Raw genomic sequence first — 18,710 nt, 5'->3', positions numbered from 1 at the left:
GTCAACATTGGTTTTATGCCATTTTATGTTTTGTTTTTACCTTTGTTTCCTTTTACGAATTTTACTACATTTACTTTACTTTTACCTTTTTACATGACATTTGGCTAATCATTATTACGATTTTGCTATGTGTCTTTTAACACTTTTCTTATTTTACCTTTTTATAATGGCTGTTATGACAACATAACCCGGAACCAGAACTGGAAAGACCAACTTCAGGTGACTGACGGTGGTTCTTATACTTACCTGTTAGTATTCCTGGTGGGTTATGATCATTACCATTTTGCTAGAGTAAGTACTTTACAACTTCTCTTACTCTGCTTTCTCTCTTAACATTGTAGACTAGGTGTCAACATTGATTTTATGCTTTTTCTGTTTTTCAATGATGTTTTGTTTTACCTTCATTCCCTTTTATGTATTTTACTACATTTAATTTATTTTTACCTTTTTACTGGACATTTGGCACAGATAGCCTAGCTGCTTTGTGCCATAAAACACTAAATCAATCAATCAATACACGATATAGTGTAAAGTAATAAAAAATAGCATTTAATTCTACAGTAACAGAACAATACCTAAGTTATGTAGAAACAAGTTTCAACACTTTCATGAGTTCTCTTCAGTCCAAGCAGCTACTGTTATTGTGGATTTAAACTTGATCTTAAAGTACAGTCTCTTATTTATTCTCCCATAATATTTTTGTTGAATAACACTGATCTCCTGTGTTGCCAATGTGAATACAAATTAGTACCATTCATAAATCAAAGCAGCTATTACACAAATTCATGTGGATGAAATGTGTCTGAGAGTCACAAAACTTACAATTCATAATGTTTACTGATAATTTTCAGCATGCACCAATTTGACTAAATATCAATAAATATCTAAAGTAGCTTTCCCAGGTGTCACTGACAAACTAATCCAGCAAAACTCTCCACAGTGTAGATGGTTTTCTCAGCCAACCCAAACATTTAGCACAACTTATTCAAAATGTACTTGTTAAAGTAAAGCACTTTGGTTTGTAGTTTGTTTGGAACTAAGCATAAAGCTACACAATATAATATCTGTGCTCTGCCCACCAGTACCAAAGACCCAACTTCTAGCAGTGTGAGTCCACAGACATACAGCTGTGCCACTAGAGGGAAGGGGGGGGGTTGATTTGTAGACATCTGTAGAAAAAACTGAACTGAGTAATAATTTTCTCATGTGGTGTACTTGTGACTCTTTAGACAAAGATTAAATGAAGCACATAAACCTTAGCATACTTAATGAACTGTTTTGACAATGAATATGTGTCATTTACAATACCTGAATCTCTCCTGCAATAAACATATGTTGCATATGCAATATCTCAATCTCTTTTACTTGAGTTCTTATAACTTAGATTCTGTTTTAATCCTATTACCACAGGTATCATTTACAGCACATGATCCAAGGGTTTAGTGTCTTACATTCAAAATGTTATTAAACTACTTTATGTGTATGTTATAAAAATTAGTATAGTATAAAACCTAAGCTAATAAATCCATATTTTAACAGTATACAAGTTTCATAGTTCTTAATTGAAAAAGGAAATGTTTTTTAATCCTGAATTTCCCCTAGTGTGACACATGTAACATATTTTCTTTAGTTGTCTATTCTATTTTATACACCATCTGTCCAGTAACTATGTAAATTGTTTGTGCTGTCATTTGGACTCTAATGTATTTCATTCAACCTACATGAACTTTTGACAAGAAAATATCATTATTTAGTTTTAGATACAACTGTGATATTCATAATGGAAATAATTTTTGTACCTACTTGGATTCTTTTGAATATATTTTGAAACAAGACACAGTCACAGACAACTACTATAGAAGAATCCAGCCTCCCCCACCCACACACATAAACATATAAAACCCTATCAGTTATAAATTCATCCAAACTAGTCAATATGTTTCCTGTGGGAACAAAGATTGTACTGAAATTGAAAGTGACAATTCCCTGCATAGATAACAACATTATATATTATTAAATAAATGAAATCCTTGACCTTCTATTGGTCATAAATAATATGGTATTAAATGTAAGAAAGAGTTATTTACAAATCCTGAAAGAGAGAATGTGACAAGAAAGATATGATTTTCTATTTGATGGCTGTGTAACCAAACAAGATTGAAGGCTATGAAAATTATGTTTTGCCTGAGTAATGACAATATTATAATGAGTAATTTACATTCAATATCATACTGATTGGAGGGGTGGTGAATAAATTATAGGAAAGGGGATATCTAATGAAAAAGTGTCACACATCTCACATTAAGGAAAATTTAGGATTTCTTTAATATTGCATTACAAAATTATAAACATAAAACTTAAGATTTATTAAAATATGGATTATTAGATGCACTGTTATGCTATACTAGTTGATATAATGTGAATAAAAAGTAACTAAATTAAATTTTGAATATAAATCACTAAAAATCATTGTAAATGTTCAGTAAAGGATGCCTGTGGAAAGAGTGTGTTAAGTGAGCTGTTTGCACCTAATATTATTATGGATTCTAAGTTTAATGTCCAGTGTATGACACCATATCTGATTTGGACACAGTTTCATTTTAGGTGTTTGAAATGCATGATTAAAATGATGAAAGTGAAGAACAACAACTACAGAACATCAGAGTAATCCAACTGTGCTCCCCATAACTCTGTGAACGACTTAAGGAAGTACTTACAGTTTAAAAACTTCAAGACATAGAAATGTAATTACATTGTTCATTTTAGACCAAATCCTAATACGTCTTCACCAGCTGGTGAGAGATGCTATTTTTGGCCTTTTCTGCAAAACACATATATGCACATATACTACCATAGCAGTGATCTGACATGCAAATATGCCCTTTGCATTATCCTGACCACTAGTCACTTGAACGATATACAGATTTTCTTGTTGAAATTGAAAGGTATATGGAAAATATCTGTGACAGTAGCATACAACAACTGTAATAACATAAAAATGTAACTAAAAATCATAAATATCTATTACTGACAGATGCCACAACTATCTGATACTCTGTAAAACTTTCAATTAATTCTCATATAAAAGTTTGTAGAACCCAAATAAGGAATTGTTGTATGAGATTGAAGTATAAAAATTGTTTGAATTGGAGATAGCACATTACTAGCTGCTAGTGATGCTCTGTAACCTGGAGATAGCACATTACTAGCTGCTAGTGATGCTCTGTAACCTGGAGATAGCACATTACTAGCTGCTAGTGATGCTCTGTAACCTGGAGATAGCACATTACTAGCTGCTAGTGATGCTCTGTAACCTGGAGATAGCACATTACTAGCTGCTAGTGATGCTCTGTAACCTGGAGATAGCACATTACTAGCTGCTAGTGATGCTCTGTAACCTGGAGATAGCACATTACTAGCTGCTAGTGATGCTCTGTAACCTGGAGATAGCACATTACTAGCTGCTAGTGATGCTCTGTAACCTGGAGATAGCACATTACTAGCTGCTAGTGATGCTCTGTAACCTGGAGATAGCACATAACTAGCTGCTAGCGATGCTCTGTAACCTGGATATAGCACATTACTAGCTGCTAGTGATGCTCTGTAACCTGGAGATAGCACATTACTAGCTGCTAGTGATGCTCTGTAACCTGGAGATAGCACATTACTAGCTGCTAGTGATGCTCTGTAACCTGGAGATAGCACATTACTAGCTGCTAGTGATGCTCTGTAACCTGGAGATAGCACATTACTAGCTGCTAGTGATGCTCTGTAACCTGGAGATAGCACATTACTAGCTGCTAGTGATGCTCTGTAACCTGGATATAGCACATTACTAGCTGATAGTGATGCTCTGTAACCTGGAGATAGCACATTACTAGCTGCTCGTGATGCTCTGTAACCTGGAGATAGCACATTACTAGCTGCTAGTGATGCTCTGTAACCTGGAGATAGCACATTACTATCTGCTAGTGATGCTCTGTAACCTGGATATAGCACATTACTAGCTGCTAGTGATGCTCTGTAACCTGGATATAGCACATTACTAGCTGCTAGTGATGCTCTGTAACCTGGATATAGCACAGTACTAGCTGCTAGTGATGCTCTGTAACCTGGAGATAGCACATTACTAGCTGCTAGTGATGCTCTGTAACTCCTCTACATGTTCACTTTTTTAAGGGAAGACAGGAAGTAAAGTATGACTTATAAAAACATGATTAGGTACTGAAGAGGATTAAAATAACACAGATAAGTGAAGAAGTGTGGACTTTAAATTAGGTTTCAGCAAGTAGATGAAGCTTAAAAAATTCTGACTATTTACTGTATGTAACAATAAATTGACCCATACTATTATTAATTACCATGTCAATACTGTGAAGCAGGGATCAGTTAATCACCCCTATTTTCATATGAGATGCACTCAAGACTCATCTTTCATAATTTTATTGATTGCAAGAAGAAACTTACAACACAATAGCTCTCGTGTGTAAGTGGTGTTAGTGTTTTACAGACATAATTCTGATCAACTAATGCTGAGGTTTTTAGTTACTTGCTCATAAGTACTCTCACCTAGTCATCACTTATTTAAAATAACATGACTGCATTCACTTGCCACTAACATCAACATCTGTTAGCAACATAGTAAGAATTTGTATTTTGTTGTATTTATTCTACACAAAGCAAGTATTCCACTCCATTTGCTGGAACAACTGATTATAAAAATGTCAGTAATATGATGGAAAACATCCAGAAATGAAAAATTACTTCTTACTGTCCAAGTCACATATTGTCTGTCCATGTATAATGGCAATTTGTTAATGGTTGCAACAAAGACTTTCCACAAACCAAAATGTATTTCATGTAAATAGAACAGTCCACTGTAATCCAAGTATTCATAACTCGTTAGCATATGAAATAAACATACCTACCTAGTTCTCCCTGTACAGACTTAGATACCAACACTGGACCTTGGTGTTTCATCTTTATTTATTAGTTATATTAGGAAATGTTAACTTATATTCTATCTGTATCTTATACTTTATCATAAACCAGTTTTCATGTGACAATAGTTTAAAGACCATCACATGTATTTACATGTGATACAACTCAAAGACAGAGAAAAATACCATGATTTCACATCAAAATCCAAATAAAGTACTTTAAGTCTTCTCTCAAGTGTAGATCAGGATTTCCACTTTACCTGTGTGAATGACTGGAGTTCATTTTCTATTGTGGAATACGTACACAGCAACATTGATTCCTCTTGGATCAAACTCCAATTTTTAGCAAGGGAAATAAACAATGGCTAAAAAACATGCAAGTATATATATATGTAAATGAAACACTTATATCAGAAAATTGTAAAAATTAGAAAAGTTAATAAAGCACAAAATTAAAAAATCCAAATGAAACCAAAACCTAACTTCTGAAAGGTAGACCTTCTAACAGGTGCAAAATGAAAGACGAATCAAGCATTTTCAAATTTTTTTATACACTTATTTAGTAATTTCAATTCTATATATGAAATTATAAGGATTAATTCAGAAGGTACATAACTGGCATAAACTTAATATTTCCCTTCAGCTGAAATGATGACACAATCTTCAAGCAACTAATCCTAATTTCAAATAGTTTATCACAATCTGCCATCTAGAAAATTTTGTAACAAGAAAAGCTAAACTTTGGCCTGTTATCATAGTGTTTAGCAACAGTTAGTCTGTGTAGCTATAATCTATTGTTGTATATTTGTATATAAATGAATATAGCAATTACGTTTTACCAAAAAGCACATCTATTTTCAAGAATTTTATAGGAAATAAATAACCACATCTCTTGGATGTAAGCAACATATAAAACTGCTATGGATGAATGAGAATACAACTTGATTTATATGGTTATTTACCATTCTTCTGTAAATATAGTTAATGACTCTTCCAAAGTGATAATTTACATTTCATATATATTTACATGCATAAAATAAAGGTTATTTATAGCATACTGTTACTTACAAACACATGAACAGCTGGTACACCTGTTCTAGTTTGGGTAACTTTCTGTAACTGAGTAACAATTGTCTTGAACTGAAATTGGAGATCTTGCCCTTGTTGTCTGCAGCGTGATGCATCTGACTAAAAAAAATATATATATATATATATATTCTTTGTAGAAAATAACTAATTAAATGAAATGTGTTATCTGAGTTTGTGGGACACATTTTAGTATAACACTAACATACACCTGTGTCATAATTAGAAAGATAAAGTTGTTTGCTTTCACTATAATTTTCGAAATAAAGCTGTGTTTAAGTTGGCTTTACTTGCAACAACATACTGTTTCAAATTTCCTCCATAAAACACCATAAAACCTAATTCATTACTCTATACACTAGTATTAAATTTCTTAACAGTAACAAAAAACATGAAAAATGATTGTTCTTTTGTGTCAATTTGTATATATATTAGTGCATCATTAGGAAGTATGACAGAAAACAGAGACAAAAACATATAACAACTGTCAAATAGTTAGACTAGCCTAAACATAATTTGGTCTATTTACACAAATGTGAAATACAAGCATTTACTCTTAAAATTTCACTCAAGATAAATGCAGTTACAACAGTTAAAGGGTACCATAATATAGTAGTTCTAGTAATTAATGTAAAATATCTTAATCTTTGTGTAATACCAATAAACAATTCTCATTTTTACAACTGGTGCTAAACATTCTATAGTTAAATATTACTTTGTTGCAAGTTACAGTATTTACAGTAAGGAAGAATATTTTTAAAATAGGTACAATGTTTCCATCACTAGTGTGATCATTTTCAAGAATTTGAAAATGTTTGCACCAGTCATTAAAACATTGTACTTGTTTTTAAAATATTGTTCAGTACTGTAATTTGTAATAAAATAATACTTATAATGAGTAAGCAAACTCATAATGAAATTACTAATTCTACATTTAACTTAAAAACCACATGTCTGAGTAGTTACACACTTCACACATAGATGGAACTTTACAGCCACCTTCAATTCTTGGGCTACTCTTTTTCCAATAAGTAGTGGGAATGACCATAACATTATAATGCCCCCATGACCGAAAGGGCAAAGTGAGTTTGGTGTGATGGGAATTAGAACCCTCAAACCCTCAGATTGCAAGATGAATGCCTTAACCACCTGGCCATGTTTGGCATTAAGTCACAAGTGGGCACTAAGTTGAACAAATAAACAAATCTTATGCTGTATAAAAAGTGATGTAATGCTGAAATTTACATTTATTCCAATTTCAATTTCTTTAAAATATCTAATAGTACAGTTAATTAATGATTTAAGTTTAAACATAAAATTAATGAAAATGATTTTTTTTTTTTTTTTTACATTATGTCAACTATCCAAAAGAATTCCACTGACAAGAAATATTAGCTGCATTAGACTGTATATTTATATACGCATAAAACTAAGAAAAAGCCCCTGACACTGCTACTGACCAACAATGATCAAAGCCAACCAACATTCTTTCACCATCCAAGCTCTGGATGATCTTACAAAACAGCTTTAACAACATTTACATAGCTTCATCCAAAATTACAAGTTTCCAAAACTTAAAATGATAATGTTAAAAAAAAGAAAGAAACCACAGTTAAATAGTGCCTAAATAACATATTTCCACTTGTATAACAAATGGATATCTATGCAAAAATGGACCTTAGGAGCTTACAAACCTTATTAATGAAAAACTTGTATATATTTCTAATAGAAAGCTTATATATTTTGCTAATATAACCTTACGTACCTTTTCTAATGTAAAACTTTTAATTATCTCAAACGGAAATAATCTAAGACATCCTTATTTTACCAAAACATTCTGGTGATACCATATCAATGTATTTAACTGTTAATAAACTGTTTAAGCATACAGCATTAATACCACCTTTATTCTCTTTCATTCAGACAATGAATAAAAGTGCTAAGTTTTCACAATGGTAACTGCACTTATGAGGGCAGAAAATTATGGTGTTGTATTTTACTTGTATAACTAGATGTCAGCATAATTTTCATAACTTTTTACTAGATTTAAATGGGTCACAAATGAAAGCTTGGTGTGGCCATGCAATATTAATAGGTGAAGGGGTATCTGTCTGTACATAAGCAACATTTACCTAGGAAGATGGAATACAATGTGGAGGTTCAACCTGATCCAAAATCATACAACATCAGAAATGTGTCATCCAGTTTGCAGTAAACAGAGGGTCTCAAGCCCATTCACATGTAAGAATTTACGTTGGCTGATCCAGCTTTAATCCAATAAACTTACTACCCAGTAACCAACATATGAATGGCAGTAACATAAGGGGTCCAGCTAGAGGGATGAACTCTATTTCAGTTAATCATCTTCAATCCATGATCAGATGGTATTAAGTATTCCACTTCCAGTTTGCAGTACGAAGAGTGTTCAACACTGCTGCCCTATTCTCAACTAAATGGCATTGGGAAAACACAGGAGAAAGTCTCCACTGGGAGCTAGTAAGTAGTAGAAACATTCCTACTTCACTGGAAGGAGGAGGGTAATCTACTGGAGAGTCCAGAAGAATGCAGCACCTGAGAAAATGCAATGAGTGACCACAAAACCTTATTTTTAAAAGCAGGTTGTTCCTCACTTCTATTTCAGTCACACTAGTCTTTGAGTATATAGTCTGGGGCAGGAATATTTATGGTCCCCCAGTGGCACAGCAATACGCCTGCAGACTCACAACACTAGAAACCAGATTTCAAAACCCGTGGTGAGCAGACCACAGATGGTCCATTGTATAACTTTTTTAATTCCAAACAATTGAGTATATTTATGATGCAAAATACTGCAAAGAAGAATCTACTAGTGGTCTTACAGAATGTCCCATCTTATCAATGAGTGTAATAGACATTAAACACCATGTCATGACACTGCAAGGGAAATATAAGACTATAAAACACTGATCCACTCACAGTTGCACTGAAGTCTTGTGAAATATGGCAAAAAGCAGTATCCAGATGAAAAGAACATGGCCACATGATGCAGGCAATGAAAAATTAATGTGGTTGGTGTTGTCCAAATTTTAGCCTGGATAATTTCTTCCAAAGGATAATAGTGACAAAAGGCCAGGGAAAAAGGTAAGTTGCTGTAATTTATAATATGACACCTATAAAAAACAGTGGCAAATGGGAAACCAGGAAGAATAAGCTAATCTAAAAAGTTGACAAAATGCAACCTTGGATGGCAAGTGAAATATCTCCTTGTGAAAAAGGTTCCAGGGGATAAATATATGGAAATGGGAATCACAGAAGGAAGCCATGTGGGCAATATCACCTCTGAAAAAAATACACTGAAGACATGAATAATAATTGGACAAAAAGGAAGTTTATCATGGTATAGAGGAAAAAAGGACATATTGAATGGAAAAAGAAGGAAACCACATATGCCTTGCAAGGAACCAGACAAAAACTACATGTGTAGACAAAGTGGGATAACAGCAGGATAAAGAACCAGCTAGTAATGTTAACAAAGAAGGGATTGTCCTAATTGTGATACTTTTTAAGTTATGAGGAAAAACTACTCATGAAGCAGTGGTGCGAACACTTTCTGTCGTAACTGTAGATATTGAGATAAGTGGCAAAAACGTATGGAGGAAGAGAACTTGAGTTATCACACAACACCTGTAAAACATGAGAAGCGAAGATCACCCTGTGAGAAGGATTCTGTCAGGATCAAATTCAACTCAAATAGAATATGACATGCAACTTAACATGTATGATATAACTGTGCCCAGAACAGGAGCTCCAATAACTGGAAACTCAGTAAATAAGAACAGGTATCACCTTGTTGATTAATATACAAGACAACAGGTGAATTGTCATAATGGATCAAGACAAATTTGTCTCATACTAAAAGCTGGAAATGAACAAAACCAATGATCCAAAAATTTCAGAGAATCGATACTTGCTCGCCAACCCATAAATAAGCATATGTAAACAGATACAGCTCAGACCATGAAAGTGAAAGAGGCATGCCTACTATTGTGTTCTCTCTGTTAAGCCATTAAATGAAATCAACTTGAAGTGTGGAAGGGTACACAGATACAAGAGTCTAGAGGATCCCAAACAAGGTTACATTGAATATGCAGCACCCACTGAAGGGTAGAAGTACCAAGAATCCAGGATAAAATCCTAATGAAATATGATTTACAAATTAGATAGCATCTTAGAGAAAAAAATTGTGAACTGTCTCAGACAGACTCTGGCCAGCAATAAAGAGTTCCAAGAAGGAGGAGGGAAGGAAACAGAAAAAAGGATAATATCAGTGAGTGTGTATTGGAAGGAATAAGCCTTCTGACCACACCTCCAAACACTCTGGAATCTGAGGAAGAATGGTGCTGCAGGAAAACACCTTGTTAGAGTGTTCTTACTTTGCCAAAATTCACAAAACTGGCTTTGGCAACTGTACCACTGGCAGCAGCAGGTGAGAAAAACTCCAAATAAAAAATAGTAGCATTGTTAAACAATCATCACTCTTGAATGCAATAACTTAAGATGATCTACAAAATTAACTTCAATAAAAAAGCACTCACCATATGGCATGTAAGTAAGACATGGGTCGGGTGCCAAGGAGGCTCAGTGCCCTCATCTTGGAAGCAACTGCACCAAAAAACTGGTCAGTATGGATCCATGTCTGGAGAAGGAAGAAAACCAGATATTCAGGGGATAGAGACAAATGTAGGAGGGAAGAATAGGACTAGTATAAAACAAAAGATGCAAATAAAAAAGAAATACATGTGTGACACCATATCTAAGGCTTCTACGTTTACACGTGTACACGATGAAGGTTACTGTTTGTGGTGTATCCGTTTAGGATATTACAAAATGTTTAATCGCTTAGGTCCTGCACTAAGTGTGAGCCAGTTGGTAAAGTCATTAATTAATAAACATACGGTAGCTATCATTTGTGACAAAATATTTTCCCTACAGTCCCGGACAGTTTTCGCTGTTTTTTTACGATTTACTCACATTTGCCATATTGGCTCCTCGGATAACCTGCACCGAGTGGTGGATAAGATTGTACAAAATATTTCTGCAAAAAGAATTATGCCATAAATCGTTTTCTAAATGGCAAATGCAAAGTGTTGTTGTCTTCTACCCGAACATCACTCAAAACACACTTCAGTAAAGATCCCTGACAGCTGCAAGTGCAGCCGTAAACATGGTCAAATCACGCGCAAACGATCTTGTAATTGTTGTCTGGTATGAATGTGAAAATTGCCACGCGCACACACCCAAACCAACCAACGGAAGTGGTACAAAATGGATTCTGCTAGTTCTAGGCCTGCTACCGCCAAGCGTTCAAAAGTATGGGACCATTTTGAACGTGAAAATAACAAGAAAGTGAAGTGTAAGTTATGTTTCACTCACCTTTCATTTTTTGGAGGTTCAACAGGAACAATGCTAAACCATCTTAAGCATAAACATAAGTCAATCCACTGTGAAGAAACAAAAGTTCAAACTAAAATCAACGCATATAAAGCACCTGTATTATCAAAGGATAGGAATAACTGCACACAAAAGTTAGCTTTATTGTGTGCCGTGGACCTCGCCCATTATCAATCTGTGAAGGACCCGTTTCGGGCGCTTTGTGGAGAACTAAATCCCAGTTACACTGTACCATCGAAACAAACGGTCACAAATCATCTGAAGAAAATATTTGCTACTGAGAAAGAGTTACTCATCAATGATATCCTGAATCACTGCACGGGTATTACCATGACGTCTGATCTATGGACAAGCCAGGCAACTGAAGCGTACATAACAGTTACGGGGCACTATCTTGATTCAAACTGGACACTGCACAATGTTGTTTTAACCACAGGAGAAGTCACAGACAGACATAATGGAGAAAATCTGGCTAATGAATTGAGGTCAATCACGTCAGAATTTCACATACCACTGAACAAAATTACGGCACTCATAACAGACAATGCCAGCAACATGACATTGTACTGCGACAATCTTGGCTGGCTGAGTGTGAAATGTTTCGCACACACGCTACAGCTCTGCATTTGATAAAGTCAGATCAATTGGCAGCACCAAAAAACTAGTAACTTTTTTTCGAAAATCCATGTTAGCTTCCAATGAGCTCATCCAACGTCAAAAGCAGATGGGATTACCGCACCATAGTTTGATCATAGACTGTGCAACACGGTGGAATAGCACGTACGAGATGTTTGACAGACTTATAGAACAGAGACTTGCTGTATATGCAGTCTTGCACAGTAATGTTGTGAAGGACTCTCAAGCAAAGGTTCTTGACATTACTGATAAAGACTGGGAGGTCATTCAAGATATTGTTCTAGTTCTTCAGCCTTTATACATAGCCACAAGGGTTCTTTGCTCAGAACAATATCCAACCCTCTCTGGGGTGATGCCGATCATGTACAGTCTGTTGGAGATCCATTTAAAGACCAAAGACTCAGATTCCAATGTGGTTAAAAACTTCAAAGATGAAATCTCACAAGATCTGAAAAGGCGTTTCAAGACAGAAACTGAAGACGTGTGCAAAAACATTAGAATGATGTGTTCTTTCATGGATCCCCAATACAAAGGATTGCCATTTTTGACACCAGCTCAGCGAGATGTAGTTCACCAAGAAATCATTTGTTACTGTCAAAAACTGGCACAGTCTGAATCACAAGTCACTGGAGTAGCAGCTGACAGGTCTGTTCCTCAACATCAGTCAGCCGAGGTGAATTCAAGTACCAAACCAGGCAGCAAACTATCACAAGACGACATGGCTTATTTGTTGGGTGATTTTTATGAACAAGACTGTTCTGTTGTTGTTCCTGAATCCCCCGAGGCTGAATTAGAACTCTACCTGGAGCAAAAGCCAATTCCATGCAAAGAATCTCCGTTTGCCTGGTGGCGAAATGAACAATCATCGTTATCCAACGATGTCTAAACTGGCCCGAACGCTGCTCTCCATTCCAGGCACCTCTGTACCGTCCGAGCGGGTATTTTCCTGTGCTGGTGGTGAGTTCTTTATTTCTTTTATAAAACATTCACACTATATCACACATGTGGTTCATCATGATTATAGATATATACCGTTATCTGACATATCAGAATATGTCTAATTGTAAATACTTAAATGTTTCTATTACATGTTTATGCCAGGAACTGTTACAAAACTGAGATCGTCTCTTGATCCCGACACAGTGGACATGTTGATTTTTTTAAACAAACGATTAAAAGCCAAAAACAATGCCAAGAGTGTGGATCATGTCTCCGTAAAACTTGAGGCTTCAGCTCCCAATCTCCCTGTCAGCATCAAGCAAGAGCCAATGGATGTCAGTGTTGCACACTCCAGTGATGTTCCAGCTCTCCCTACTCTTGGAAGAGTCACTGACTTGGAGTAGGAGTGAGCCCAAAGTCCAACATATATATGTTTTCTACTGCACGTTGTACCTTTCATATTCACTTCAATTAATGCATTGATGTTTTTGTAAACTTGTGTGGAAATAAGAACAATTTTCCGACATCATGTTTTTGTCATTGTCTGTATGTGTCTCAGCATGCGCACTCCTGGTACTTGGGTTTTTCCCATTTTCAGTACACAGTTCAGAGCGATAATATTTTATCATTTGTATGGTGCAACGTAACTAAGATAATGTAATGATGCGATAAGATTGGCAGTAACAGAGTGAGGTAAAATGTTAAAACAAAACACGTGACACACCTGCAATTAATTTTCATTTTATTCGTATTTCAAATGTGGCCAATATATTCACTGAACACAACACCAACATCAATTCCGTGTACACAGATAGTTTCGTGTATTGAGTGACGTGTAAACGTTTACAGAAATTAGTAAACGTAGAAGCCTTAACCATATCCAGGAAGGATGAGAACAGCCAAAGCATCTACAGGAAGAAATTTAGAATTGTGTGACCAAGGAAAGAGGTTGAAAAAAATGATCCAAATCATCTTGATCTTGCCTAGATTCAGCAAACAAGGAAATTACATACCTGAGCTTGGAAGAAAACAGCCAGCCACATGATGGGATCCAACTCTCATCAGAAAAACACAATTTCCTCAGCCAAAAATATAGAACCTGCAGTCTGTGACACAGCAGGTTAAAGTGCTATAGTACTTGTCATTACAAACTTAGTAGTGGTACAGAAATCACAATTCACACATTCAACTGAAGAGTAAAAGGAATACACTACAGACAGTATATAACTACAGAAATACAATGAAAAGCAATGAAGTTGTTTATTAAACACCACAAAAAATGTTAAATTAAATTGTAAGCATGAAGGAAAAATTTAACATATTTTACCTCTACTGTACAAAATCAAGAAGGAAAGCTTGGGTTCATCTGTGTAGAGAGTGTCTCACTCTTATTGATGGAGTATTGCCATGTGCTTACTTGCATGCAAAGAAACAGCAAAACCACATTAATTGTAGGGTAAGCGGGAGTTTTAAGGTTAATGGCGAGCAAGAAAAGTTTCACCTATAGATGGCAGCACTGAATAAAAAGCTATTATATGAGAGGAAGTAAGGTTCTGTAGCAGAGATTCAATATTTTAAAATTAAAATTATTAAAAAATAAAAGTACAACTGACAATAAAACAATAGCTCACATTTCTGTAACTTAAAATATCTTATTTTTCCCATATTATTAACTCTATGTATATATAATTTTGTAGTAACTCAATAATAAATGTAGTACAAGTTACGTAATCTCTGCAGAAACTAGTATGTAGAAGAATAGGCATAGTTTTTGTAGTGGTGAAATCATTGAAACAAAATTTTGTGTAAAACTGATTACAAAATTAATGCTCTATTTCTTGAAGAAAACAATGTTTTTTTTTAATTTTGCTCAAAGCTACTCAAGGGCTATCTGCACTAACCATCCCTAATTTTGCAGGGTAAGACTAGAGGGAAGGCAGCTAGTCATCACCACCAACTGCCAACTCTTAGGCTACTCTATTACCAATGAAGAGTGGAATTGACCACCACTTATAACATCCCCACAGCTGAAAGGGTAAGCATGTTTGGCATGACGTAGATTCAAACCCTCGACCCTCAAATTACGAGTCAAGTGCCTTAACCACCTGGCCATGCTGGGCCTGAAGAAAACAAAAGTAGGTTTATTGTACATGTTTTTTGGAAAGGAATACTGCATTGGGACATATTAAGTTAAAAGGCAAAATAAAGTAAATTTAAAGATAAGCAAAGATAAATCACACAATCACTAAAAGTAATGAACTAAAAGTTAAAACAATGAAAATACTTTATTGAATCTTTGAAACCTTCAGGTCAAAAAACTAAATCTGTTTCCTTTAAAAATAGAAAATAATCAATATAAAAACTGCTAAAAAAGGTGAAACACCTGAAAACTATGTACATATATCAATGAACAAAGACAAACCTTGACATCTGCAAAATTTAAAAATAATTTTTTTAAGACTTGTTCATTGCCCTACCAAATTAAATCAGAATTCATTCTGCAAAGAAGAGACATCAATTTTGTGGAAATTTACCATCACAAAACAATAGATAAACAGACGCGACATATTAAACCTGTAAATTAAATGTAATATGAAATGCTATTATAATAATGTCAATGTCGTCTAAAGTTATAAATGAAATTAGAATGAATAAAATTTCTAAGGAGTATTGTGGTACCGTTATCTGCTAGTATCAATCTATTGTCTGAAACACTCAATAAAAGTGTAAGACAATCCACTTTTATATACTGCAAATGAATAATAAATCAAACTTTTGTTTACTCACCAAGAGCTCCAGTAAAAATATTTCATACTGCCTCAAATTTGCTAAAACTCCCATTAGTTCAGTGTCCTGAGTGGTTAATGTTTCATCATTATGATTATAAGATTTAGCTGGCATAATTCCAGTTTTCTGTAAAATTTCTAGGTAAACAAAAAAAAATGGACAATTTTTAACATAATTCATCCAATACCCTTAAAAAAAAAAAAAATGTTCTATGTTACACAGAAGTTTTAAAAATTATAGCCAGATATAAATGTCCAAGCTTTATTCCTTACTGCTTGGTGGCAATCAAACTTCTTGACTCATAGCTATCTAATTAATTTTAAACTGGTTGTACAAGTCATATAATGGTAAGAACCATAAAGAGTAAAGTGGATAATATTGTTAGAAAGCTAAATTTTACATAAATGTAGTAATGCTCGTTAAAAACAACAGGCTTAAATAGTTAAGACATTTCTAGTTGGTGCAATGAATGTGATAAAATTCATGACATAATCACTGTTCTGATATCGAGATTAAAAATAATTATGCAGATGAATGTCTTTCAAGAGGATAAAAATGTTAAATTCTCAAACATGTGTATCAATATAATTATCCAGAAATAACAGATAAAAATAGAGTCAAACAATAATGTACAGTAGCAGCACACAATAAAAAGATCCACTATACATGTAAAAAAAACCCTGTAAGAGACAGGTTTGTACAAATAGTGTTCTTCAGTTTTGTATGATAATGTGTTATTCAGCAATAACTTGAACTTTGAACAGCGACATGCAACTAATTTTCACAGTAAAATAACACACAATTAAGTTGTTCTACTTTTATACTATGTGCATAAGACATCACATTAGGCTATTTAAGTAAATTAACTTTAGCAATAAATGTCTAAATATAGGCTTTAATAGAGACATTTAACTGCACTTAAAGTAAAATTAATGACACAAGTTTTTACAGAGGAAATATTGTAAAATACAAAAAGAAACATGGGCTAAAAATATAAACCTATTAGGTAACAGTGGATTGGTTTGGTTTGTTTCAAATTTCACACAAAGCTACTTGAGGGCTATCTGTGCTAGCTGTTTCTAATTTAGCAGTGTAAACCTAGAGGGAAGGCAGCTAGTCATAACCACCCACTCTCAACTCTTGGGATACTCTTTTACCAATGAATAGTGGGATTGACTGTAACAATATAATACCCCCACGGCTGAAAGAGAGGGCATATTTGGTGTGACACGGATTTGAACCCATGACCCTCGGATTACAAGTCAAGCACCGTAACCATTCGGCCATGCCAGACTTAGGCAATAGTGGAAAGAAATTTAAAATTTATATGCAACACACTCACAAAGATATTACTGAGCCTATAATCTGGTTAATTATACATCCAACAAACTAGCAAATCAAATGGAAGATGGTACTATTATTTATATCTTAATTATTTATCAGGAAACTCAACAAGTTCAATCATATCAGAAGTTATTTAAACACATTTGTCCAAGATGAGGTGTCATGATTTGTGTAACCCACAGATATTGTTACATATTTTTGTTCATGAAAACGTTTTCTGAGCTCTGAAATTCCCCAGTAAGAGATGTTTAAAGGAAAATTAACTATGAAAAAACATCTTTTGTATCATCAATAAATATTTACGCATGCATGTACACACACACACACACATATATATATATATAAACACACAAACATATGATAAATATCTATTTCAAAGTACAGTCTTAACATTTAAGAAACAATTTTAACAGTCATACTGGGTAAAGGCTCACGGTTGTCTTTAAGAAAAGTTTATTGTGATAACACCTTAGTCTTTTAACACCTCCAGGTCCTCTGAAATTTCTAAGCCATCAAATTAAATATAAAAATCAATTTGATCAATTATTTAGCCTAATTTGAGACATTTACTTAGAATTTGGCACAAAGATATATTTTTTTTACAGGTCTCAAACATATATATATGCATGCACACACAAAAATGTGAAATTTTCCCATTTCTGGCCATTTTATAGCAGCCAAAAGGTAAAAAAAAAGAAACCCATACTTTTAGGGGTTTAGGTCAATTACACAGCCTGATTGTCTTAACCAATTTCCATGGAATTTAGTACAAAGATACTTTTATATGGGCAAGAACACATTGACAAACAAAAAATATTTGTCTCATCCATTGTTCTCCCTGTTTTTCTGGTGTCCAAATTGGCCAAGTTGGGATTTCATGGTGGCCACATGTTGCATTTACCCATGAATATTGGCCTCTTTAATGTCTGTTGACGTTAGCATAATGTTTTGGAACAACTTCAGACCTATTGGTCATTCTGTGCAGTTCAGTCCTCTAGCCTAAATTAATTTCGAAAAATAAATAACAAATCTTAAAGCCACCCCTTATCAAGACTTTTCTTAAACTCACTTAAATTTACTGCCTCTATGACATTTGAAAGCAATCCATTCCAAGGAACAACCAGCCTGTTAGAAAATTGAAACAGTCTTACCTGAAAATGATTACTACCCTGCCAAAATGTATACTTGTATCCCCTTGTACTACTATTCTCACTGTTAAATATGAAAAAATGTGATACATCAACACTTTCAATTCCCTTTACAATCTTAAACACCTCAATCAGATCCCCAATAACTTTTCTTTTTTCAAGAGAAAACAATTTGGTAGCTTTCAGCCTCTCCTTGTACAACAATCTCTCCATCCAAGGCATGATAACAGTAAAGAGCTCAATACTCCAACACAATACTCTAAATGTGGCCTTAAATAGTGACCTATGCAGTGAAATTATAACCTCTTTAGACTTGTATTCAATATTCTTGTACATACAACCTAAAATTGTATTTGCCCTACCATTAGCAACATCACACTGCTTGGATGACCTGAAAAAC

General features: G+C 34.3%; 2 protein-coding genes across 6 annotated transcripts in view; one reads left to right on the top strand and one right to left on the bottom strand.

Moving 5' to 3' along the window:
* The window catches only part of LOC143257484 (cilia- and flagella-associated protein 206), a 93,067-nt gene that overhangs the window by 36,027 nt on the left and 38,330 nt on the right, over window positions 1-18,710 (bottom strand). For all 5 annotated transcript variants that reach the window (XM_076516237.1, XM_076516235.1, XM_076516238.1 and 2 more), the window contains 3 exons: window positions 15,819-15,955; window positions 6,009-6,128; window positions 5,201-5,305 (listed from right to left, as the gene is read on the bottom strand). In XM_076516237.1, the coding sequence (XP_076372352.1) occupies window positions 5,201-5,305; window positions 6,009-6,128; window positions 15,819-15,955 (362 nt within the window). The remainder of the gene's footprint in view (window positions 1-5,200; window positions 5,306-6,008; window positions 6,129-15,818; window positions 15,956-18,710) is intronic.
* Window positions 12,124-13,327, top strand: LOC143257486 (E3 SUMO-protein ligase ZBED1-like). Its single transcript, XM_076516244.1, has 2 exons — window positions 12,124-13,049; window positions 13,194-13,327. The coding sequence occupies exon 1, from the start codon at window positions 12,142-12,144 to the stop codon at window positions 12,976-12,978; it is 837 nt and encodes a 278-aa protein (XP_076372359.1). The 5' UTR covers window positions 12,124-12,141; the 3' UTR covers window positions 12,979-13,049; window positions 13,194-13,327.

Source organism: Tachypleus tridentatus, chromosome 7 (genome assembly GCF_004210375.1).
Source record: "Tachypleus tridentatus isolate NWPU-2018 chromosome 7, ASM421037v1, whole genome shotgun sequence".
Taxonomy (NCBI): Eukaryota; Metazoa; Arthropoda; class Merostomata; order Xiphosura; family Limulidae; genus Tachypleus; species Tachypleus tridentatus.
The sequence above is the reverse complement of the archived record's forward strand: the minus strand, read 5'-3'. Positions and strand labels throughout refer to the sequence as shown.

Coding starts and splice junctions, on each gene's coding strand:
- LOC143257486 (XM_076516244.1), top strand. CDS start 12,142: ATGTTAGCTTCCAATGAGCTCATCCAACGTCAAAAGCAGATGGGATTA.